Raw genomic sequence first — 26,811 nt, 5'->3', positions numbered from 1 at the left:
AGGCCAACCAAAATCATCATAACAAAATAGCTTAAAAGGGATTTTTTTGAAGTATGATATGAACAGATAGTAACTGCTAGGTTGCATTCTAAAATACCTTTTAGCATTTCTGTGATTTAGTGTGGTCTCATAATTAATGACTAAACCAAACAAGACATGTTGACCAAAACAATTAAATGGAACTGCTCTGAAAATTGCCTTCTTTATGACATTTAATCAAAAGAAAAGTCATTGACATTCACTTTTTAAAAGTGACTTAAATACAGCTATAAAGTATACTATAAGGTGGACTGTCTATGTTTTTCCTAACACCTGGCAGATTTCAGCACGTCTTTTTAAATTTTACTTTATTTGGGGACATTTATTTTAATACCAATTATCAGCCTTCCTTATTTGCTGATCTGTGTTGTGGCGTCCTCTCGTGGACACTTATAACACAGCCGAATCACTTTTCTCTAACCAACTGCAGAAACGCAGACCCATCATGACACAGGGCAAGCAGCATACAGTCTGAGGCCGGAAGTGGGCGGAGCAAGTGTTGCCTTACTAGGCATCCCGCTACTTCCGTGTTTTAGACCATTTCAAAATTTAAACACGTTACTATCAAGCAATTTTTATTGAATTAAAAAATTGCAATAAAAAATTTAATTAAAAATATATATTTATGATATATGAAATGCAATTATATTATATATAAATATATATTGAGACACTTTTTGCCATTTATAAGTGTTGTAAAATAATGTAAAAGGTAGAAATTTGTTAAAAAGTTAAATATAATAATAAAATAATAATAATAATTAACAATAATATAGACAAAGCTTGAGCATTTGATTTAATTGAAAAAGCATTTCACAACAAAGAAAAACTTCTATAGTGAAGTGAAAAAACTAAAATTATTAATTGTATTAAAAATCTAACTAAGAAAATGAATAAAATAAAAACGAACAAAAATAAATAAATTGAATACAAGTCAGACTGCAGGCTGGCGCTGTTATCCTCGTGGTTCTGCGCATCTGCAGTTACTTCATCTCCTCCTGCTCGGGTATATTTCCCAAAAGCATCGTTTGCTAATGGTCTTTTACCATTAACGATAAAAATTGCGACCATAGCTGTTTTTGGGAGACACACATTGTGACTGTGTGGTTTTACTCTTGTTAATTTTGTACTGTACTGAATTAAATGATTTGCTCTCACAAAACAAATAAACCACTCAACATTTAACTATATATTTACAAAACAGTTTAGGAGGCTCTTTTTAAATAAAAATGATGCCAGTAAAACCCCACAAAATTCACTGTAGTTGTAACTGTGTAAATTATTTATATTATGTGATTTGTTTTTTGTTTGTCTGATGATGCACATGCACTCTCGAACAATTCACGAATCAATTTCAATCGTACCACACGACAAACAGGGGAAACATAAATCGTCACAAAAATGTAATTAAACACACTTTATTCTAGAAAGCTCTCTGGCCATTTTTATACCAAGTAATTTCCAAATAAGACATTGTGTACAACATTCAAAAGATAAGCATCAAATCGCCTCGCACAAGTCCAGTGAACGTCAGGCGACCCCCCCTCCATCGTAAAATGGTACAGTCCTCAGCCGAAGCGCCGGAGTGATTCATATTGAGCGCAGACAGACGTTGAGAGAACGGGAGGATTTAAATACCTTTAAGCGGGCGACCTGCTCAGCCCTTCGGGTGCGGGAGGGTGACTGTTTTGTGTCTTTGGTAGACCGGGAGAGCAGGGGGAGGAGGAGGAGGAACGGATAATGAGCTATTCTTGTACCAGCACAGGCAAGAGCCAGGACCCATCGAGCTCTAAGAAGTCCGGCGGCGCTAATCCCGGTAGTTGCAGCGGCGGCGGAGACACCGGCAAAGGCAACAACAGCCACAGCATCCACGGCGGCAGACCGAACTCGAAGCCCGATTCAACCGAGGCCATGAAAGTCAAGAAGGGCTGCAACACGACAGATGTCGGGGTCCCCGTAACAACAGAAGAAGAGCTGCTCGCGAACAAAACGATCACCCCCGAAGATGTGCTGGGTTTGCAGAAGATCACAGAAAGTAAGTGCTCGAGACTTCGTATCGCACTCGGGTTTTTTCGCCATACATCGCTAAGCTATTGAATAGGTTGCGACGCAGGAGGCTGATTCAGGCTTTTATGCATGCAGAGAAAACACAGACTGTTTGTTCACGGACACATTTAGCAGTATAAATAGATATTACAGTTGGCCAAATAAAAATCAGTCATTAAAAGAAACGTGCTTAATAAACAGATAACAAAGGCAGTGTTTATCTCAAGCAGCATCAGTGTTTACCATCAGCATCTCAACCTAATGACGTCTAAACATCACAATACTGTATAAAGTATACAGATTTGGGTTATGTATACTGCTTCAATTGAAGTATAAAAGACAAGTATATGGCGTACACAATTAGTTTCCAAGGATCAACTATAATTAACCTCTTCAGATTGTTTCGCTTTGCAGACCTAAGCATGGTTAGGTAACAGGTGGCAAATAAGCCCTCTGTTTTAATCACTGTTTTTAAAGGCCTTAAAGGTGCAGTGTGTGATTTTTAAAAGGATCTCTTGACAGAAATGCAAAATAAAACTATATTATCAGGGGTGTATAAATACCTTTTTATAATGACCCGTTTTGTTTTTATTACCTTAGAATGAGACATTTTTATCTACACACACGAGGGTCCCCTTACGTGGAAGTCGCCGTTTTGTGCCGCCGTTTCTACAGAAGCCCTTAACGGACAAACTTTTTTGCTAAGTTGTCTCCGTCAATGACATGTTTTTCCGGTGGCGGCTACCGTATACGTTTCAAAAGCGAGGGGTGAGCATTGGACTGAGCTGTTGGTTGCAATTCGCAACCTCACCACTAGATGCAGCTAAAATTTACACACTGCACCTTTAAGCTTATACAACATATTCAGTGGATCTTAAAAAAAAAGGCTTCATAAAAGTTTAAATGTGAATCCATTTGAGATTTTTATAGCAGCTAGACAGAACTGTGCACCTTTCTTATTTTCATCTTCTCTGCTTGGTTTATGTGAAAAGGGGTTAATCTGAATCAGCAGTCGCTTATAATTGTATTGTTGTACACGACGTATACATGACTAATGTTCCTGTAGCTCAGTCGGGTAGAGCATTGTGTTACCAGTGCGAAAGGTGCTGGATTCGAACCAACAGACTACATAATAAAAATGTGCAGCTTGATCACTTTGAATAATAGCGTCTTCCAAATAAATGTCATGTAAATGCATAATCAAATGAGTTTAACTTGCACTTCCTCATGCATACAGTCCATCACTTGGCATTGATCTATTTCTTTTTAATATGAAAGCGCATCATCCTTCTTTGCTACCTCTTACTTTGAGTCAAGAGCAACTTGGCTTGGGTGACAGTTTTTGCAGAATCCCTCCTCCACCCCATCACCACACTCTTAGCTAGTATATCATCCCAGTTAAGGAGGCAGGAGTAGTCTGGGTCCGGGCTAATATTCCGAACTCGGAGCCCTCCCTGTAACCCAGCATGCCAAATATGCTTTATTTTAAATCTGATTACATGCAAACTCGTGAACACTCTGAAAAACTCTGTTTCTATTGTGCCTTAACAAGGGAAGGATTTGTGGGGTTTAGATTCTATTTGAACCCACTCAACTTCAGCACTTGCATAATATCACCTGCTTTGAAGGATTTGACTATATATGCTGTCCTGTTGGGCCTCTATAAACATTTGAAAAATGCAACCCACACAAATCAACAAACCTATGCTTCGCTTGCTTTCCTCGTGACATATTTATCTTTTGGTCGGTTGCTCATCGCACAGATCTAACATCAGTTCTGTTTAAACATGTAATGATAGTGCTGTCAGATCCTGTCAGTTCTTCTGATCTGTCAGCATTTGAAGCCCTTTAACTGCTCTATTTTGCTCTTCCACAGTCATCATTTATCTCTTTGGAGACTAAGTGACTGTTTAAAGTTAAGATTTCTTTTATATGTATAAAGGCCAGCTTGCACCAATCATGATAATTACAAAGATAAAGTTTTAAACATCTTTATAAAATAGTTAGTTAGTTCCAGTCCTTGATTCTGATTGGTCAATAGCTTTGGTTAATTCACATGATTAACAGTCTATCACTGTGCAGTAGGGCTGGGACGATTATTTGATTAATCGTGCGATTTTGCTTGCTATGCTTCTCAATGAATTATGGTGAAATGCTGCTACATCCAAAAGCCAGAGGGCGCTCTCGAGCAGAAACTCAATATGCTCTGCAGAAGAAGTACCATTTACAGGTGTGCCTCATACATCTTGAAAAGTAAAGCTGCTAGCACTTTAATCACCCCCTGGTGGCTGGCTGCAGTACAATTCATAAACCCGCCTTATCCATGCAAACGAACAGGACTTAGGTCAAAATAAAAAATAAATTACACTTCCAATAAAATTTTCATAAAGATGGTTTTGGTCCTTTAAGGTAGTTGTTATCACGCTGATATATGTTCAATTGTTCGTTTTTTGTAATAAGTTTCATTTTAGCTAGTAATAATTTGATGATTGACATTTGTGATTGACAGCTTCTCTTAGCGAGGGAAGATTGAAGATATATCTAACTATTAACTTTCGATTTCTGTGTTATTTCACACGGACAAAATAAGTTGTATTTAAAGGCGCTCTAAGCGAATCTGTGTGACGTCCCTTCCTGTTGACGTTCGAAGTGTTGTCAAACTAAACAGAGCGTAGCTCCTCCCCCTCCCTTCCATGCTTTCTGAACGAGTCATGAACGCGCCCAACCCCCACTCCCAAATCCTTCTTGTCGTTTATTGGCTGGAACACTTTGTTGTTTCGTAGTAGTAGGTTTGACCACTCTGTTTTTGTTGCAGTTTGCGAAGCCTGGGCTGTCTGCAGAGACCGAGTTTTTTTACAGTGTGTTCAGAGGACAGGCAGCTTGGAGATATTGAGGAGATGTTTATTGTATGAAACAAAAATGTTTTATGACCTAAAACGTGTGAATTCGCATAGAGCACCTTTTACGTAACTTAATTTAGCAAGCCAGTCGAATGAGACGTTCAAGGGGCATGGTTGAACTGGGCCCTCAACCTTTGGGTGGAAGTTTGATACCGCGACTCCACTTCCGGACTCCATGGACGATTCCTTCTGCGCATGCCTTGGCTCCAAACTGACGTTTTTGCGTAACATGTCTGCGGCCATCATCGGACATCGGACGCATAGTTCATTACAGATGAAAGGAAGCGTTGTCACAGCGTCCTTCTTTTTTTACGGCCTATGATTTACACACGCAGCTCCAGAAAATGCCTATAAGCATACTTATATCACTGTTCTTCAAATCTTTTCGGGTATTTTCATGCTAATAATAAAGAATATGTATAACGCTTATGTTTGACAAATATGTTTTAGATTGATTAGAACTTCCTACTGATCAAAGAGCCACAATACATGAAAGAGCTGTGCATAACATCGCCTTTGCGACTCGATTCATCATACAAGTATTATTAGTATGAATCGCGATTAATTGTCCCAGGCCTACCGTGCAGCACTCTTAACAATGTAAACGTGACACATTCTGTTGCTGTTCACAGTCGGTCAGGGACTATTTCTTCCAACGGAAGGAGGCCTTTAATGATTTTACGTCATGAAAACTTTGTTAATACATATTTTTACTTTAATGTTTGCATTGTGTGGTAACCGTTTTATAAATGCAATAGGATAGTCGAGGTTAGTGCTGTATCGTGAATTAGTCCCGGCTCTGCTTCCGAGATACAGCACGGCCTCTCGTACCTATGATTAGGAAATTCCATACATCACTGGATGGTGAAAACAACATCTACCATCGTTTCACTCTTCTTCGTAACGTCATTAAAGGCAGGGTGCATGATTTTTGAAAAACACTTTGGAAAAGGGAGTCGGATCGAAAACACACTTGTAGCCAATCAGCAGTAAGGGGCGTGTCTATTAAGCGACATCATTGCCTGTGTTGCGTATGTGTGGGGCGGGTCTATCAAAAGAAGGTCCATATTCTATTGGGGTAGGTATGTTTGTTTAGGTGATTTCAAATGTCAACATTAGTTTTCAGAGATCATGCACCCCGCCTTTAAGATTCGCCTTTATTTTGAAATAGCAACTCTAGTGGTGAAAATCTTACATATTGTGACTTTAAGAGCTGAACAGTCAGGTCTTTTAAATCTTTTTTATATTATAGTTAAGCATAATAAGAATAGCTTTTTTCAAAGACCCATTATCATCATCTACGAACAGTTGATAGTATTTAAGAATGGTGTTGGCACCAATTGTACCATGAGCTAATACAGTGTTTCCCAACCCAGTCCTATGTGGCACCCCTCCCAGGATGTTTTCAATGTCTCCCTATATAAAACACCTGATTTATCTCATCAGCTTGTTAGTGTTAATTAGGGAGACATCTCCAACATTCTGGGAGGACGCTGATGAGCTGAATCAGGTGTTTCATCCTGGGAGGGGTGCCACATAGGACTGGGTTGGGAAACATTGAGCTAATACATTGCTTGCCTATAGTAATTGCTGAGGCACATGTTGACATTTTACCATGTAACCGGTTTCATCAGATTTGAGATGGGATGGTGGAACATTTTATAACTGCCTTATTAGTCTCTTAGAGACTTGAACTTCACCTCACTATGCCTCTTCTTCATAACAAATTTTAAGATGTTAAGAGTTATAATTCATTCATATGATTCATCAACGTTTAAACTTTGGATCATTTCATCATCTGTTCACTTATTTTACTGTTCACTTTTAACATCCTGCCCTTTCTCAGAAATTGCACTTAATTATGCCTCGTCTGATGTTTCAATGAAGTCATCTCCAAATTGCTGTGTATTGAATAACATCTCTTCACAGCTAAAGCTTTGACACATGATTGAGTTTGTATACTGTCAGCACTGTGAAAGGTCGGAGGATGTTGAATGACATTTTTTTGGTTGTTTAAGCATGACTCTTAAATTACACTCACACATGTAAGTTTATGAAACCGTTAGGTAGCCCTATTATTAGCAAAAATGTAAGACAGGGGCTATTTTCCATTCACGTGAATCATTTGCATGTGAGATGAGTCTCTTGATTTGGTGATTATTAGGTTAAAAAAGGAAAGTGACACTTCCTGTTTTGATTGTGATAGTGATATTTCTACAATTATTCAAATTCTGTCTGTCATGCAGACCTTTATGATCTGGGCTGCTCTTTGTTGTACAATAAAAGTGGATGGGTACCAAGGGATGTCAAGCTCCCAAAAGGACAAGAAGTACAAGTAATGCATTATATGCTATGGGTGGGGAGATAATGGATCACACAGGAATCACTATTCTATCTTAGCAATTTGTATTGATTCACAAATTTCACATTAAAAATGCTTTAAAAATGTTAGTTATTATAATAACGTGCCGGGCGATAATTTGATAACGATAACTTTCACAATATAATTTTTCGCCAATCTTTTAAAATTTGCAAAAAAAGAAAAACAAACAAATGTGAACTAGGTCGTTTCCATCACGTTTATAGAGTGTATGGCAGTGGTATTGGTTGTAACCAACAGTAAACGAAACAAGGCATGCTTGGAAAGTTGAGACAGAACTGCGTGTAGTCACGATGGGGCAAGTTATTCATTTATTAGCAGTTCAGCTTGTAATTGCCAAACTAAATGCTGTGCCCAGAAGAAGGAATGCAGCATTTTTGATGCAGGCACTAGCAGCAAGGGCATTAAGACCACGTCGTGATATAAATTTTACTAGTAATATTCAAATCTGTATTCTACCTCAATTGATCACTTGTTTGGAAAGTATTTGTCATGTTCTAAGTAAAAAATATTTTTAAACCATAATTAAAGGCGCTCTAAGCGAATTGACGCGTTTTAGACCATAAAACATTTTTTGTTACATACAGCAAACATCTCCTCACTATCTGCTTGCTGCCTGTCCGCTGATCAAACTGTAAAAAAACGCGATCTCTGTAGACAGCTCAGGCTCGACAAATGGCAATATCAACATAGTGGCCAAACCTAGCACAACAAAACATAACAAAGTGTTCCAGACAATAAACGACAAGAAGGATTTGAGGGTGGGGGTTGGACGCGTTCATGAAAGCACGGACGGGAGAGGGAGGGGGAGGCGTTAGCTACGCTCCGTTTGTTTGAAAACAGTTCAAACATCAACAAGAAGTGACGTCGCACATTATTCGCTTAGAGAGCCTTTAACTCTTTCGCCGCCAGCATTTTTCATGATTTTCACAAAAGTTTAATGCTTTCCAGAAAATGCTCCTTTTATAAACATACAATATATGAAATAAAAGAACAGACCCTTTGCTTTCAAACAAAAAATCCATTTCATCCTACCTATATGTGTTCTGTTTTTATCACCTCTCAAATATGTGTAGGTTTCATCAAAAACACCACATTTTGAGCAAAATGCTGAGATGATTCCATTTATGTGAAGGACTTTTGATAGAAATCAAATGCATAGCGATCTTTAAAACATACACGGACATACAGCTGTTTGCCCTAGGGCAATACTTCCGTTTTTTATAAGTTGCGGAAGAGCGCCACCTGGTGGATAATAGAGGTATTGCAGATTGACGAGATAACTCGTCAATGGCGGGGAAAGAGTTAATTCTCTGGTTTTTACAACTTCATAAAATCTGCCTTTAAATTTGACAAAAAAAATAAAGATTTGTCATTTATCGTGATAATTATCGATATCGACTGATACAAATTTGGGCCATAATACATCGATGATGTATTGGTCACACGTCTTTGCGTAAATGAATTCACAGGTCAGAGTTCACCAAACAGAATTTTGTAATGCTCCGAAAGCGCAATTTTTCACATGAGCCGGTCTGCTGCATTTGCATGCATATGAATGAAAGTCAATAAGATAAAAAGTCCTGTGTGACCCCGTGTGCATTATAAAGATTTACTCTTGTGCTTCTAGTTTCCATTCCCCCTTATTTTGTATTGTTAAAATGCTCAGATTTCATTCAGTTGAATTAAAATTTTCTTCGTAGTACTTTATATCTAATGGTTTCAGTTATTTAGGCTGCTCTTTCAGCAAATTATACATGGCTCTTTCAAAGCATCTTTTTTTTACAATAGGATATTGTAGACCGTATGAATTAAACTTTAAAGGTCCCTTTCTTTCTGTGTTTTTGAAGCTATGATTGTGTTTACAGTGCGCCATATAACATGTTTCGTGTGTAATTTTTTTTTTTCAAACAATTTACTTGAATTGTGTTTTAGGAGTGTTGCTTTTTCAAATGAATGTTATAAACAACTAAACTCGCAGTGAATTTAGATTTTGATAAGATTTCGTACTGATATTTTCTATGCGACTCAGGATCGATATCAGACAGGTAGTTTTTTGTGAGTCAAACGTAATATGGTATGGTACGCTAGTGTGAGTACACCTTCAGTTATTTACTGTGGAGCGGTATCATGCCTTTCAAATTCATTCATTGTTAAACTCTTAAGATGTAATGAACTCTATGAAAATACAAAGGCACAAGTTTTAAAGGGACACTACTGTAATCTTTTATGCAGTTTTACATCTAAAGAAATAAATTAAATAATAATTATTTTTTATAGAATAGAAAAGTGCACTCCTACGTGCGCTTCTGTCTCCCATCTTAGCTTTGATTTTAATGAATGGATGACATTCAACAGCACATCTCTTTCTTTCACCTTTGCTTTCCAGTATCTGCTTTTACTGTCGTTTCCTGTGTCTAAATCCGCACCTGTAAACTCCAGATGGCTAATCTGCCGAGCTTAATGTGCTAAAAATGCACACTGCTTCTTTGCAACCAAGTATCCTAAAAGTAGCCTGACCCTTCAGTGTCTTTATAGGCTACTGTAATGTGTGACATCAAGTGATTTGTTTATTTTTGCATAGAAAATATTTGCTGTACATCTTTATGGACATTACAGTCATTGTATTTGACTTCAACAGTCTAAAGTACATTTATAGCTTACATAGATTTGGTGTCTGGGATCAGTAAACATTTTATACATCTTATATTAAGCATATTAAATGTCTCATGCACATAGTGAAGGAGTTCACAACATAACTCAGAATGGCGAGTGGCTAACATACAGTTGGTGGTTTCCTGTCACACTTTTTCTCACTGTAGAGTCTTTATTTCATGCCAATATGTTTCTGTGTTTGACATGTGGCTTCAAGTGGACAAGCCTCACTTGATGCTTTCACTGCTTGATACTGATGCAGGCCGATCCAGGGTCACATACAAACCGCCAAAGGCACGGTGGTCATGTCTGTGCTGGCCGTGATGCAAATTTCTCGGCCGGACATTTGCTATGCTGAGCCTAAATCCTCCAGACATGCTTGTTATTTTGTGACCTCTATCAGGTTTCCCTTTCTGTCATGTTCACGCTTGTTTGCGTGCAAAGATGAGAACATCAAGTACTTTTGAGGTTTTCGCCGCATGTTTTTACATCCTGTTCATGTGTGTGTGCACACAAGTGTTGCAAAGTTGGTGCGAAACGGTTAAGTCTTTCAAAATGACTCTATCGAGTAAGTTATCTAGTAATGATTTTGATTCAGATGTCAGGAAATGATTGCAAGCTACGGCTTGCAAAGGAGAACATAAACGGGGCTGTACGTTAACATGTTTTTGTAAGAATATGTCACAATATGTGCATTGCGCAAGCGTTTATTTTCACGCTGAAGAGTCCTAATCTGGTTTGATATTAGATGTCTGCATTAATGAACCAGATTCATGTATTTTATGGCTAAATGTTTTCTTATTTATTTTGGGCTTATTGGGGTGTGAATTAGCAGTTTTTTCTTCTTTTTCAATTCTTGTGGTTATTAATTTGGTTAAGAAAATAAGTATATATATATACCCACATTTTAAAACTGTAATACGTTGTTTCTGAAAGTCAGTATACTGATGCTTTATTTTTACTCCGTCATGTAAAGTTTTCATCTGACTGTATCTGGTTTCATCATCGTGGCAATTTATGCGTTGTTTACATGGTGGCTTATTTAAATCAATTTGTACGACCCCATTTGTATGTTTTGTACGCTTTGCTTTCGCCCCGTGACATTGGGGTTTTATTGTGTATCACTTTAGTTGAAGGGGTGTTCATAAGACTGAAATGACACCTTCATAATCATGACATGACACATTTCATGAAAATAAAGGAGATTTTATGCACATTTATGAGAACTGTCAGTAAGTGTTATTGGCTCAATTGTGTCATTTTTAATGCAAAGATGACGTTTGAGATGTCTTTTTACGGCAACTGGACATAAATCAATACATCATAACTTGCCATAAATCTGTCATAAACATGACATAGCAGATAAATTATTAAAATTAAGAAACTACCTAGCTTCATGGGTTAACATTACAATAAACTGTCATGTGGTTGGTTTTGCTATTGGCTGTCATGAGGTCATTATAATTGTGTCTGGCCACTTTTTACCAGTGATACAAATTGAACTTGTCAGTAAAATATCATTAAGTGTTAATACTCTGTCAAATAGTTTTATAATAGAGTTATAAATATTTTTCTTGACCCTCAACTCGAGTGGTATAAATTAAAATTGTCATCAAAATGTCATTAAGTGTTAATACTCTGTCAAATATAAAAAAATGTTTTATAACAGCTTCATGAATATTCTTCATTTCATTTTTTTTTTTAGTTTGCTTCAGGTGTTAGAGAAATAAAACCAATCATCCAATAATAATAAAAATAATGCTAATACTAATAATTAAAATTGATAAAATTGTATTTTATTGCATTTGGAGACAAAGTCATCTAAAACTAAATTAAAACAGTACAATGGTGAGGTAAGCCATGCATGCAGCGTTTGGTCCATATCACTGCAAAAACGTTAATTTAATGTTTATCAATAACAAAAAAACTTTTTTGTTTATTTTTTTCTGCTATATCAGAAAATTTCAAAACCCTCTGTGTGAGGAAGAACAACTTCTGTTAAGTTGTCAGTTTTTTATGTATTGTGCACATACATAAAGCTAAATAGATTTTTTTTACATGTCTTTTTATTAATAATTAGTATTAGGGATGGGATGATTACCGGTTTAACGATAAAATGTCCTGACGGTTAGTATTATCATTTAAAATGTAATTATCATTACATCCGTGTTTGATTACCGTGATTTTGAAAACTCGCTGTAAATCCTGTCCAGCCAGAATCAGTTTGACACAGACGCGCACATGCAATATAGTTTTTTTGCACAAGAAGGCATTTAAGGGATAATGTATTGTATTCATTCACGGTAAACTTATTAGACAGATTTATATTTTTTTTACCACAGAAACAATTTCAGGGACATGAAATATTAAATTGTGATTCAAATGTTTTCATTTTCATCTCATTTTAACAAAACCATGATAATATTGATAACTGTGATTACTTTGGTCACTATAATCATGATATGAAACTTTCATACCGTCCCATCCCTAATAGACCCCTTCAAGGTTTGTAAACATTGAATGATTATCGGGTGCGCGCGCAGCACGGGGTCGAACTGTTCATACCATTTAGGCTTTAAAATTTAATCTAACAGTGCTGAAAAATGATGACTTACCTCAAATGAAGTGAGCACTACAAACACAAGCCTCTTTGATATTTGATTTTCCCAGTCTGCACGTTAATTGCTTGCAGACGCAGATGTTGTATTTTTTTGTTTTTGAGATTCTGCATGAATCGCGAAAACTTAACGGAAGACCTCGTGCGATTTTCACAGCCCACGACGTAAGTAGGCATTTTTGACGATACCGAATAATACGCAACTCAATCAGCTGTAATGACTTTTCTGACCCCGACATGCGCAGTGGGAACAGCCTGTGACGTGAACCGTGAAGGGGTCTATTAGTATTAGCACTTAATGACTACATGCTACATGTCCAGGCTACATACTCAGGCTAGATCATTAAGGTCGTCCAATTAGATGCTTCTCGACGTTCCACGGTCTAGGCGTAAGAACAGAGGAGACTGAGCATTTTCAGTGGCAGCGCCTACATTATGATGAAGTTATGATGTATTGGTTTATGTCAAGTTATTGTCATAAAGACATCTCAAACAATGTCATCTTTGCATTAAAAATGACGTAATTGATAGAGATGTTCAGATACCATTTTTCTCTTCCCGATACCAATTCTGATACCTGGGCTCAGGGGATAGGCCGATACCGAGTGCCGATCCGATACCTGGGTGTGTATCTGTATAATATACAGCTGTACATACATACTACTAGCCCTGTATGAATGAATATAACCATTTTATGGTGTGCTTCAGACTTATTCCTGTATAAAACTTAAACAAATACATACAGTGAACTAGAGTATTTTTATTATCTGAAAGACATTTGACAGTAATATTTATTTTTCCTAAGAGAAAAACGAGCCACAAATCTAACAATGTAAACTGAAAGGGTATTTTAGTTTTAGAATAATTGATTTTAAATGTTTTTAGAAGAAATTAGAGAATTTAAGCTATTAAATATTACAAAATTGCATCTAAAATAATTACTTTTTAAAGGCTTACAATTAAAATGAATACACCAAACCAACGAGTCCTCTGAATTAAACTGGACCAACATGAACCAGATAATGTGCATGTCAAGAAGATCGAATTATAGTTTGTAGCTTGTATAGATGAATGTATGATAGGTGGACACTTTGTCATAAATGTGCATTAAATCTCTTTCATGTTATGTCATGATTATGAAGGTATTATGTCAGTCTTATGAACACCCCTTCATGTAAAAGTGTTACCCATTAACTTTGTTAACAAACTCATAAAATGTGTATGAATTCTTGTGAAATCAGGCTGGTTAGTTTAGAAACTTTAACAAATGCGTGTTTGATCTGTCAATTACCATGAGTTTTATTTAGTTAGGCATAATTATTATTAGACATAATTTACAGTTTATTGACCGTGTACACTCTTTTCAAACTATAATAGTAATCTGCATTGCTTTCATAAGCACCATGTCTCAGACCACATGCACTAACCACTAGCTTTAAAGGTCACGTAACACGCGCTGTTTCTGCTAATCTCTTGTTAATCTTGAGTACATATAGATAAGTATTACATCCTTCAGTCTTTAGTTTATCAGATTTATCAAAGACAGATCAGGTACCCCTACTTTACAATAAAATCTGGGGTCCAGGAGGCATACCGCGAGTCACGAGCAAGCAACACACTAAAAACATTATCCCACTATCTCTGGATAACTTATCATTCACTACATGGTCGTGTCGTTTACATTAAATGCACTTATGCGCAACAAAACACAGACATTTGATGCAGACGTTTTTACTTACTGCCTGCGACCTATGACCCCTTTGTTTATATCACTAGGACCATGCTATTTCAGTGAAATCCAGCATTAAATAAATATACTTGCTGCTACCCCGGATAAACAATATACGTCCACTGTTCCCATAAGACTTGTGTGTACTCCTTCATATGTCCAACTGCTTTTTTGACCTTTTGCATGAGAACTTTGCAAGTTAAGCATGAGAATCCAACTCTAAAATAGCATAAAATAGCATTAGACCCCACCCTTTAACAAAATGTGGGCTTTATTTATAGAAAAGATTAAATTTGTAGTGTGTCTCGTCCACTGTGAAAGATGTCCTGACCCATACAAACACCTGCTGCTACTCTGTGAATTACCTCATTGTTCTGGGCGATCTGCCTGAAAGCGGATTACACTCCACCTATTATTAATGTACTACCACGCACATATTCCTATACACACTCGCATAGACTCTCTAGCTCATCTCTCTTGTACAAAATGCTGGCGTAGATTTATAGCCAGATGGAGTGATGGGGTGGTGAGTTCATTTATGTGATACTTTATTTGTGGTCGGGTGCCAGTCAATGTTGTGCACAAATGAATTCATGTTTCTCTTCAAGGTGTCAGTTTTTATATAGCACGATACTGAGGAATTACATCAGAGCACTAATCCTTATTAGTTTTGCTGTCATTCATCAAACAGATTATTTAATAGCGTCATGATGAGTCATTGTTATTGATGTATGATGAGTTATTGTAAACATCTCTCTGTGAATGAATCTATTTCATGTGTGCAAATGAATTGTAGGACTTCTGCATTTGCTATATAGCCTAATATATGCCTTAAAATAGCTTTGATGCAACTCTTCATCTTTGCCTCATTAGGTAAATGCAGATTTCACCTTTGCTAAATCAGCTCAAATTATAGATATATGTGTTGTGTATATAGGTGTAGCATTCAGCAGTTCCAGACACACAGCTGCCAGTTTCACAATGCATACACAAGTTGCACGTTGTTAGCACCTTTTTTTACGCTAATGTAGGTTAGAGCATTCACACTACACGTGTAAGCAGCGTATGCTGGCGTCACAGAAGTAGTTTTCAGTCTGTCTTTGGAAAACTGTGATTTTTATGTAGGACATACTCCGCATTGGTGTTGAATTATGAATCTGCACATGGTTTGTCTTAAAAAGCACCAATTGTCTGATTCACGTTTTTACATTTTCTTTGGTGTGTGTGTGTATTAGTACATGTTAACAGTATGCAAAAGGTGCAAATCCCAAAGTAAACGAAGACGCAAGTTATCATCTCCAACGTAAATCTCTTTTTTTGTTTACTTCCTGAGATTGGTGATGTAGTAAAGACTGACATTATCATAATTCCTCCCGCTTCGGACTCACAGCCTGTAAGTTAACTCCTGTTAGCATTGCATTGTGGGTGGGTTTGTGACACTCAAAGGGGCGGGGCGTATGTGTCATGATGAAAATTAAAATATTTTTATTTAAAACACTTTAAAACACAGATTATTAATTAATTAAATGCCTTAACCTGCGTGATGAATTAAAACTAAAGGGTTAATATTAATAAACACAAACTAAATCAGATGTTGTAGAACGTCTGGCGAACGATGATAGATAACACAAAAATTGTAAAAACTGATTATTTCCCACTATTAATTACATTATCTTAAAGGAGCGTAACTACTGTAGCATGTAAATAATGCACATAAATAATGTGAGCAAGAGCGCTCAACAATTGCATCGACTCAACAGGCACGTGCAACCTAGCTAGCAAACAAACAAAATCACCAGCTAACTTAATTTAAATTTGCAGGAACTATAGACGAATACAATAACAGGCTTAAATAACCCCAAAACATAAGTACACTTGCTGTTCTCATCGATACGCGTTTTATTAACTGGCTATCCTCAAGACATGATGGACCACGTCTTTATCTCATTTCAGCCGTTCGGCGCGCGTGAACGCTCGCGGTGTGAAGCACGTCTGCGCTATTCTCCTAGATGTTTTATCAACTGGCTAGTTATCCTCCAGACAGTGACAGTCCGGACCACGTCTTTCTCATTTCAGCCGAGTGGCGCGCGTGCCTGCTCACGGTGTGAAGAGCATCCGCGCTATTCTCCGAGATGCACTTGACGGCCTTTTGTGCTGCAAATTTTTTTTCACGACCTAGTTAAGGCAGTAGGGTATCCCAGCTTAGGCGGGCCGCCCGAACTGCAAAGTGCTGCGGGAAACCCTGATAAACCACGCAAACACATTGAATTATACCGAATACACAAAATAACGTTGTTTTAGCAATGAAATAGGTGCTCTTTAATGCATATTAAAAATAACACATAGACATAAACAACAATAATCTTGTTTTTCACCATGAGTGGACTTTAGGAATAGAAGGATTTTTATAAAGCTTAATGCCACAGAAGCTAACCTTATTTTATAAGTGCATAATAGGTTGCATTTTAGGTTTGCCTTAAGAGCAACCATGTGCCCATTGCTTAAAACAGCTCTGTAACAAGAAACACCGATCTGCTGTCTTCATGTTTGCATGATGGGTGATTTGGCTTGCTCTTCTGAATTATTTTAGAGCTCAAGCATGCTTTTGTCTGCTCTGTAAAAGTTTAAGACTGTTACAAAACCAGTTTTGGTTGGATGGGGTCTGGTTGCGTGTTGTGTTTGGTCAGTTTTGCGGTTACGTCACAGAGAGGTACATAGAAACCTGCATTTCCCTTAAATCCCCTGATCGCCTCCCATCCACCCCAGAGATGCTAAAGCCGCTTATAGGGCCTAATCTGAGCCATGGGTTTCTAAGAGCACATGCTACTTGGGGATATTCCCATTCTTGTTAGCATTTGATTGGACAACAACTTGGGAAATTTCTACTTGCAAATAAAGTGCCTCAGGGATGACGTATTTTTGTAGGCCAACCCGGAAGTTGGTGGGACACTGGTTGTCGTCACAAAAAAGCCCATAAATTTTTCCCATAGACTTTTGGATTAGCGCAAAAAATAATCTCTGTGTTTAACGAAAGTTTATATTCACAGATGAATAAAAATTTTATGATTTTTGAAGTGTTACTAGAAATAAATGAATACAACTTGTGTTCATCTGTGTTCAAAACGTGTAAGTGTCATATACTTCAGTGTTAACCTACATAAAAAAAACCTCATCCCTGCGGTACTCTATTTGAAAATCATTATATTGTAATAGTTTGCATTAAAGTGATTGGTCAGAATAAAAGAAATGCTTTTTTTTCACATCCTTAAAGGATTCAAAATGAATTCAGATTTATATCTCATCTTATTTTTGTGTTATGCGTTTACTGCCATAGAGAATTATGGAAAATAGTTTGGTCACGCCAGATTTTTCTGCCAGGAATAATAGTTTTTTATCTACTGCACAAATAATATGTTCATTATAAATTATGAATGAAAAGTGCAATACTGTATTGAAATTATACCAATTGATCTTAAGCCTGTTTTTTTTTTACATTTCACACCTTGAAATATATCACATTATTATTTCAGTATGTGGATAAATCTCATATCAGCAGTTTTCTGACTTGAATCAAAAGCAGCAATGTTACAACATAAATGCACACTATTGGTTAATTCAGTGCTTTCTCTAAACAATTATTTGGTGTTAGAGATGTAAAATTAGAATCGTAGATGTACAATGCAATCTGAATAACATTATTCAGCCCTAAAGTCACTCTCCCGGGTGTCTGCTTAGGAAATCAGAAAAACAAACTCTGAATATTAATGCTAGCGACTGTGCATCTTAATAAAAAGCTCATTTGCAATTGAAATGTCACTGTTGTGTAAGCACTCATGAATCGCATCTGATGTTTCTGTTCACATTATTGTTTGCGCTTGTATTGTACTGCTGAACAAAACGTTGAAAGGAAGCATTTCAGACGTTTTATACGTCTCCAGATTAGTTCAAGTGGTGTTTATTTAAAGATGACACAGAATTTATCACAGTTTCAAAGGTTACAGTATCGATCAGGTTGTTCAAGATGCATCAAGTACAACTCGCTTATTTCTGCACACTCTAAAACAGGAAATTGTTGGTCACGGTAGCTAAAATATCAATTGATAACCTTGCTCTGTGCAAAATAAAATTGCTTGTGTTTAATAGCATCTGTTTGTATAAGACTCAAAGTATTTGTCAAACAGCACACATGCATTTTTGACAACTCTTATAAATACCCAAGATGCACCTGTAGAGCAACAAACATTAACGTCTGTTTATGCACAAATTTCTGTGAGCTGTGCACACTGTGCCCCCATACAAAAATGGGGGCTGATGCCCTAGCACACATATTTAAGAAATATTTACATGTTTGTATACATTTTATATTTATATATAATTTATATTATATATTTATAAACACTTAATATTTTATATATATATATAATATATTTATTTATTTATTTATTTATTTACTTATTTATTTACTTATTTATTTGCACACATATTTAAGAAATATTTACATGTTTGTATACATTTTATATTTATATATAATTTATATTATATATTTATAATGACTGGATACATAAGCTTAAGCAACAAAATATTGTTTCTTTTTGTTCAACTAAGTCGTTGTACTCAGAGTCGGGCTAACGTCCACGCTAGCTGCTATATGTTTTGCATTGAGATGATACTTGAGGCTCGATGTGCTGCGGTGATATGTGAATTCCTTGTTGCATAGCTTACACACAACCATGCTCTTATCGACACTTCCATCCGTTCGTTTTTTATAAAAAAAATTCCCATCCACGGGGCCAACCAAAGCGATCTCATCAGCTTCGTCGTTCATGTTCACTGTGGTTTGTTGTTGTCTGAAGTCATGAACGCTAGTTGGTGCTCCAGTATAATCGGTCCGCCGAAACTCATCCAATGAGAAATGTTCCGCGGTGCAAAAATAAGTGTGATTAAAATGCGTTTATAGATATAAATATGTATTTATTTTTTATTTTTTTATTATTTTTTTATTTTATTTTTATTTATTGTTTATTTTTTATTGTTTATTATTTATTATTTATTTATTTACATTTACAATTATACACACTACACACACGTATATGATTCATATATAAATCTTTTATTCTCCAAACGATTAGTCATGATGATTAATCATTATGTAGCCATAATGGCTACAAGGATTACTGATGCAAAAATAGCTCATACATGTGTTGTGAGTGCATGTGCGTTTAAAGGGTTAGTGTGAACACTCAAGGTCCCTGCCAAAAGAGACACATCCTGACTGTTTTTAGGGATATTTGTTATATTTACCTGATATAGATGATCAAATTGCCAAATAATATCCTTTATACCTACTCTGAGGCATCGGGACCTGAATGTACTACTAACCATTGCATCAACATTGAACTGCACAGTACAGGTGCGGTACTTTTGTTTGTAGTCACTACGCTGTAGTTCACTTTAACTTATATATGTACAGGATGTTTTATAGCCACAGTACAGCTGCTTAATGTCAAAATGATGCTGTGGTTGACAAATTGACATTTACATCACTGGCATACACAAAACTTCCAAGAACCATTATATACATTTTGTAATAAGTTATTATGGTAAGAAACCGTCTGCCATGAACATAAATATGCAAATTCAACTCATTTTGTTTCTGTTTGTCTGCAGATTATCTGTGTAGTCCTGAAGACAATGTATACAACATTGACTTCACAAGGTTCAAGATCAGGGACATGGAGACAGGAACGGTTCTCTTTGAGATCACCAAACCTCCGTCCACAGGTGAGAGTGAGCAGCGCATACACAGCCCACAATATGCAGTCAAACCTGAAGATACAGCTTGATAGTCCCCAGGCATTGTATATCTGAATGTGTACCTGTAAAGTAGATCACGTTTAACCTGACGGTGTGTGTGGTCATAAATCCATCCTTTATTAATGTAATGCAGTGATACTTGATGCTGATGTATCAGATGTCTGTTGTTTTCTTATGAAGGTGTATGTTGCCAGGTGGTTTACATACCTGGGAAACGCTAAACCATGTAACAAGCAAAGGCTCATGACATTTGACTTGCAAAAATACTTAACTGCGTCCGAAACCGCCTACTTCCATACTATGTAGTAGTACTAGTAGGCGAAAAATAATAGGCGAGGCGAGTAGTATGTCCGAATTCATAGGTTTCTTAAAACAGTAGGCAAAAAGTACCTGGTTGACCTACTACTTTTTGGCATGATCCTGAAGTGTTCATTTGATGGACCCTTTACTATTACTTAAGCCCCCAGGAGAGGAGTTATCCAACGAAGAAGAAGGAGAGGCATTGTCATACTCAAAAATGTCGAATGTAGAAAACGGTAACGGGGCTCGATTCAAATGTAAATGCACTCAATTGCGCTTGTTTAACGTCATTTCAGTTAACGACTAACTTGTTATGATGACGTATGACACGTGATGTATCAACATGGCGGATGTAATACGTCCGAATTTATTCATACTATCCAAATTCATACTATAAAGTACCTACTGTCATAGTATGCAATTTTGTACTCTGGGTTAGACTTTCCTTTTAGAGAAAGCTCGCGGTCCTGTAGATCGAGTGAAAACTACAAAAACTTGCTTTACGTCAGACCTACAATTCAGCTATACTATAGTATTTACGACAGTGGTAATGAACAATTACGCTTCCAACCTGTAGGGGGAGCAAAGAGCAAAAACTCTTTAGTGTTGCTTTAACATGCTATAATAAATGATCTATATGGTATTTTAAGCTAGAACTTCACATATGTACTTTGGGGACACCAAAGATTTATTTTACATCTTAAAAAAGTCTTGTGAAATCTCCCCTTTAACGAATTGATTTTTACACAATTAACTTCAAAATGTCACCTAGTGGTGATGTATTTATCATGATTAGGCACATACTGTATAGCCGTGATATAATAAATTGTGTCTAATTATTGTGTGTTTATGTTTTAAACAAAGGGGATAAAAGAGATGTTGATCCAAACGCTGGACGCTTTGTACGATATCAGTTTACACCGGCTTTCCTTAGGTTACGACAAGTAGGAGCCACGTAAGTACTGCCTGAGTAAATGTTAAATGAATAGCTTTAATTCATATTTTAAGTGCCACTTCTAGTCCTCCATAAACATAAAGGTCCAGAGATACATAAACCAAAAAATCATAAAAAGAAAACATAAAGGACAAAACTGTCAGCCTGTCATGTTCTGCATTCAAAACAGCAGAATCTGTAAGTCAGTTGTGGTCAGGAATGTTTTTAGATATTTCTCTTCAGCCCTATTCGGACGGTAATTGTTTTTAATTTTAATTTCCATGGCTCTTTAGTGATGAAACTCATTCGGATGGATATAAATTCACGGTGGAGATGTGAGTTTATAATTTAAACACCTGGAAATGCGCTTCTCATGTGGTTAATCAATCACATAATCATTCACATGACCCGAATACTTAGTTTATATATATATATATGGAATATGTATAATTGAATACATTTTCAAAATTGAATTTAGTATACCTGTTGCTTTAATAATGAGCCCTTTTATGTTTTTGTGATTTTTTTCTTTATTTATATCAGCTTCCACTCGTACTGTGTAGTGGAGAGAGGATTAAAGTTTGTTCACACCCATACGGTGTAAATTGCTCTGGCCAAAATATGTTATAAATATATGCTAAATACACTTTGTAGAAAGTTAAAGGATTAGTCCATTTTCTTGGAAGAAGGGTCCAGATGGTTTGCTCACCACCATGTCATCCAGGGTGTTGATGTCTGTCTTTGTTCAGTCGAGAGAAATTATGTTTTTTGAAGAAAATATTGCAGAATTTTTCTCATTTTAATGGACTTTAATAGAGCCCAACATTTAATACTTAACTCAACACTTAACAGTTTTTTTCAACGGAGTTTCAAAGGACTATAAACAATCCCAAACGAGGCATAAGGGTCTTATCTAGCAAAACGATTGTCATTTTTGACAATAAAAGAAAAACAAATGTACACTTTTAAAGCACAACTTCTAGTCGTGTAGATCCGGTCGTGATGCGCCAGCTGACCCCACTACGTCACCGCAATACGTCATCACGTCAAGAGGTCACAGAAAACGAACGCGAAACTCCGCCCCAGTGTTTACAAGTGTGTTGAAAGAGGACCGTTCCTACGTTGTTGTATGTCAAATGATACTAATTAATGTCTTTGTGGCAGTTTATTGTTTAAAATGGTCCGCAAATGTGTGTTTTATATATGTAACACGTGACCTCCCTACGTCACCACGCATTTACGTTAGGTCGCGCTGGACCGGACCCAGACGAAAAGCTGTGGTTCAAAAGTATATATCTCCCATTGTCCCTGTCAAAAATGACAATCGCTTCGCTAGACAAGACCCCCACGCCTCGTTTGGGATCGTTTATAGTCCTTTGAAAAAAAACTGTTACGTGTTGAGTTAAGTATTGAATGTTGGGTTCTATTGGGGTCCATTAAAATTGGAAAAATTCTGCAGTGTTTTCTTCAAAAAACGTGGTTTCTTCTGGACTGAGCGGGGAGGGACATCGGCATTTTGGATGACATGGTGGCGAGTAAATTGTCTGGATTTTTCTTTTAAGAAAATGGAATATTCCTTTAAGCTAAACTAAATATATTTTTGATATTTGAAAATATATGTAGTTTTAACCTTCATATATTAACATATATTTCAAAATGTATTTCGTGTGCAAAAAATACATTTCTAATTATACAACCGATATGGCAAAAAATATATATTTTTTTTGCCAAACTATAAAAGTTTTTATGGAACGTTTAAGTATGTATAACATATAAAATGATAGCCTAAGTATACTTTGCAGTTGAGCAGTTTAAATAAAATGTGAATCTATTCAAACCTGTTATAGTTACATGTTTGTAACATATAAAGTTTTTCTTCCAATGCAATAATATAAATGCTTTAAAATATATTTCAAAATATATACTGGTAAAATTTTATTTGTATATTATGAAAAATTATATCTGAAATTATATATATTTTATTGCCGTATGAGCATATATAGCCTACTTTTTATCATTTTAGTAATGAATTTGTCAATGTTTTTAATGCACATAAAAAGCCCCTTTACCGATGCATAATAAAGCAAAGCACACGTCCATCCAGTGCTTTTCAGTGGTCTAAAAGGATGTGCAGAATGAATTTCGCATTGATCTCCTTTTATAAATAAAGAGATGTGGATTCGGATGGCAATTAAATTACCATACGACCTTTGTGTTTGTCAAAAAACATAATTTGGAAGGGATTTTTTACCTGGGTGGTCAGGGAAAAACAAAGACATTTTGGATTTGGACGGCAATAAAATCACTGACTACCCCCAATAAATGTTGAAAATGCCATACATCCCCATGAGAAACAATTACCTTCCAAAAAGGGCTCTTGTAAATATATGAGAAATCTCATTATGAAAGAAATATTGTAGATGTGATAAATGAAGTCACCGTACATTAATGTATACAATGAGATTGTGCTATACTATCATAGCATGCTCTTTTGAAAAGAAATTACAAATTCAGAAAATAAACAAGGTAGCATATAGGTAAAGACACTACATTCATTACTAAAGAAGTGTTCACTTTCAGTAGATTCCTGATTATTGAGGTCAAATACTATAACCATCAGTCAGCAATAGTCAACTCATCATGCAGAAGATCAGAAAACAGACACATTGGGGCGGTTTCCTGGACAGGGATTAGCTTAATCCAGGACTAGGCCTTAGTTTAATTAGGAAATATAACTAGTTTTAACAAACATGCCTTACTAAAAACATTACTTGTGTGCATTTTGAGGCAAAACAAAGGGCCCTGATGTATTTTAAGATATGTCCGTACAAGTTCTTGTCAGTTTGGACAGCTCTTACATTTATTTTAGTCTAGGACTAGTCTAATCCCTGTCCGGGAAACCGCCCCATTATCAGTAATGAAAGCATTTCCTATTTCACATGGAGGTAATGAATGCTAAACACTTGTAAAAAAAAGATAAACTTCACCTTAGGGGAGCTACCGAGCAGATACACTTCCTCAGGTAAATGAATTCCCAAGATGAATGAATATTGAGGAACCAGAACTGAATATCTTCTCTTTTTTTCAGCGTTGAGTTCACAGTAGGAGATATCCCCATCAATAACTTTCGGATGATCGAGAGGCATTACTTCCGTGAACAGCTGCTCAAGAGTTTCGACTTTGAGTTCGGCTTTTGTATCCCCAGCAGCAAGAACACATGCGAGCACATCTATGAGTTTCCACCGCTCTCTGAAGATCTCAGTAAGTGCCGTTATCTTTAGTGAGCTGGGGTTTTAACATTTGAACACTGTCATGTCTAATTAAAGGTGCAGTGTGTCATTTTTAGAAGGATCTTTTGACAGAAATGCAAAATAATATACAACACTATATTATCATAATGAACCGTTATGTGTTTATTACCTTAGAACGAGACCTTTTTATCTACATACACCGAGGGTCCCCTTACATGGAAGTCGCCATTTTGTGCTGCCATTTTTCTACAGAAGCCCTTAAAGGACATTTTTTACATGACATGTTTGTCCAGTGGCGGCTACCATAGCTTCATGTACTTCAAAAGAGAGGGGTGAGACGTGGACTAAGCCGTTGGTTGCAATTCGCAACCTCACCACTAGATGCCGCTAAAATTTACACACTGCACCTTTAAATAGACTTTATTGAACCTCAACAGTTCTATGCAGTTCAAAATTGCAGTTTTAATGCATCTCCAAAGGGCTTAGTTTACATATCTGCATATGTGAATGCACACTCACGGACCATTTTAAACAAAATCTTGTTATATTCAATATCTTTGCTGCAATATGTGGAAATTATTTTTTTTTGTGAAAATAAACATGCATGTTTGAGCTCTCTGATATGTTTTTGTTCTTCATCCAGTACGTGAGATGACCCTTCATCCCTATGAGACGCAGTCTGACAGCTTTTATTTCGTGGACAACAAGCTGGTCATGCACAACAAAGCAGATTACTCGTACAGCGGAGGACCTTAGGACAACAGCAGGCGGGACCAAAGCAGAGCGTTTGACTGACAGACCTAAAAACCAATCACATGTCTTTGTCCAACAGTTGAATGAGTGTCACAGATGACGTCCTGCAGTGCGTCGAGGCGGTTTTACTACTGTACAGTCTGGTCTGATGCATACATATCTTTCTCTGAGTTTAACACTGCCATCGTTCACAGTACATCAGCAAGTATTTCTCTTTGTTTATTTTGTAAGGTTCCCTAACAGGCAAATTAAGTGCCAGCCCATTTTTGTACGGGCAAGGCACTGTAAGGTAATGTGAATGGTACTTAGGTTTAATGTTCATTGTTTGTGTGTGTGGGTTTTGATGAAATAATTTTTGTGTGTGTTTGTTTGTATGTGTGGGTATTAGAAACAGATAAGGTCATCATGTATTGTAGATGTCAAATATTTCTTTTCTCTGTCCGAATAAGCTACATCCCATCATGTTTCATGCTCGTGAACTTTTCATCCTCTGGTAATATGATTTTATGGCGAGACCTTGACAAAATATTGATAGATTTGTGTTGCATTAGATATATTTTGATATAAACTTAATTTTGGATTGTTGATATTTGTGTGGATTAAAACGAAGAAAAAATTAAAAATTAATTAAATGAAAATCATGAATCTGTCATCTGTATATCCAGTGGTGTGCAGTTAAGTATACATGAAGTCGCTTTGGTAACACATTTTAAAGGTTGAAATATGTTTTATGGAAAACATCTAACAGAACGGAAAAGGGATTACAAGCCTTGACATCTCAACTGTCGGATATTGTGGTGTGTTTTTGTATTCGTAGAAAACACAGAATAAAAAACCTGTTTTCAACTTTTTAAAGTACTTTAAAGTTAAAGTCTGAGAGGTCAGGAGGCATCTCCTGTCTTTATATAAAACATTCCCTTTTTCTCACATTTCAGTGAGCTCCTTCATGGATGTTTAGTGCACGTAGAGGTTAGATCTAACATTTCATCCAAGGATGTATCGTAACTATGATTCTTCTATTCATAGTGCAAGATGTGCGTTTAGGAGACTGATGTAAGAAAAAATGTTTCTGGTTTGGGTAAAGATGATACTTTCAAAACTTCTGAGCGTCAAAGCGGATGATGAATAACTTGAAAATGTTTCTAGTCGAAGATGTAACAACTTTATTTAAGATTGTGATTTATTGTAAATGATTTTGATGAAATAAATAAAAACATATGTTTTGGACAGTTCAATGCCAGTATGGAATAAAAGTGAAATAAATGTATATGTTGATTTTTTTTTTTGAAAATACTGAAGTTGTCTCTATTGTATTTTTTGTAAATAAATTGTTTAATAAATAAAATAACTTCAATAAATATGAATTAATTAAATGTTTACTTGTCACTTTAGA

The 26,811-nt window shown here is 36.3% G+C and overlaps 1 protein-coding gene across 1 annotated transcript; it reads left to right on the top strand.

Annotated features, from left to right (window-relative positions):
* Positions 1–1,611: 1,611 nt before the first annotated feature.
* Positions 1,612–26,702, top strand: unc119a2 (unc-119 lipid binding chaperone a2). Its single transcript, XM_055179609.2, has 5 exons — positions 1,612–2,074; positions 20,034–20,147; positions 21,345–21,435; positions 24,503–24,675; positions 25,309–26,702. The coding sequence occupies exons 1-5, from the start codon at positions 1,780–1,782 to the stop codon at positions 25,419–25,421; spliced, it is 786 nt and encodes a 261-aa protein (XP_055035584.1). The 5' UTR covers positions 1,612–1,779; the 3' UTR covers positions 25,422–26,702.
* The last annotated feature ends 109 nt before the right edge of the window (positions 26,703–26,811 follow it).

The sequence above is a fragment of the Misgurnus anguillicaudatus genome, chromosome 9 (genome assembly GCF_027580225.2).
Source record: "Misgurnus anguillicaudatus chromosome 9, ASM2758022v2, whole genome shotgun sequence".
In the NCBI taxonomy this organism is placed as follows: Eukaryota; Metazoa; Chordata; class Actinopteri; order Cypriniformes; family Cobitidae; genus Misgurnus; species Misgurnus anguillicaudatus.
Note: the sequence above shows the minus strand (reverse complement) of the source record. Positions and strands in the feature narration are given on the sequence as shown.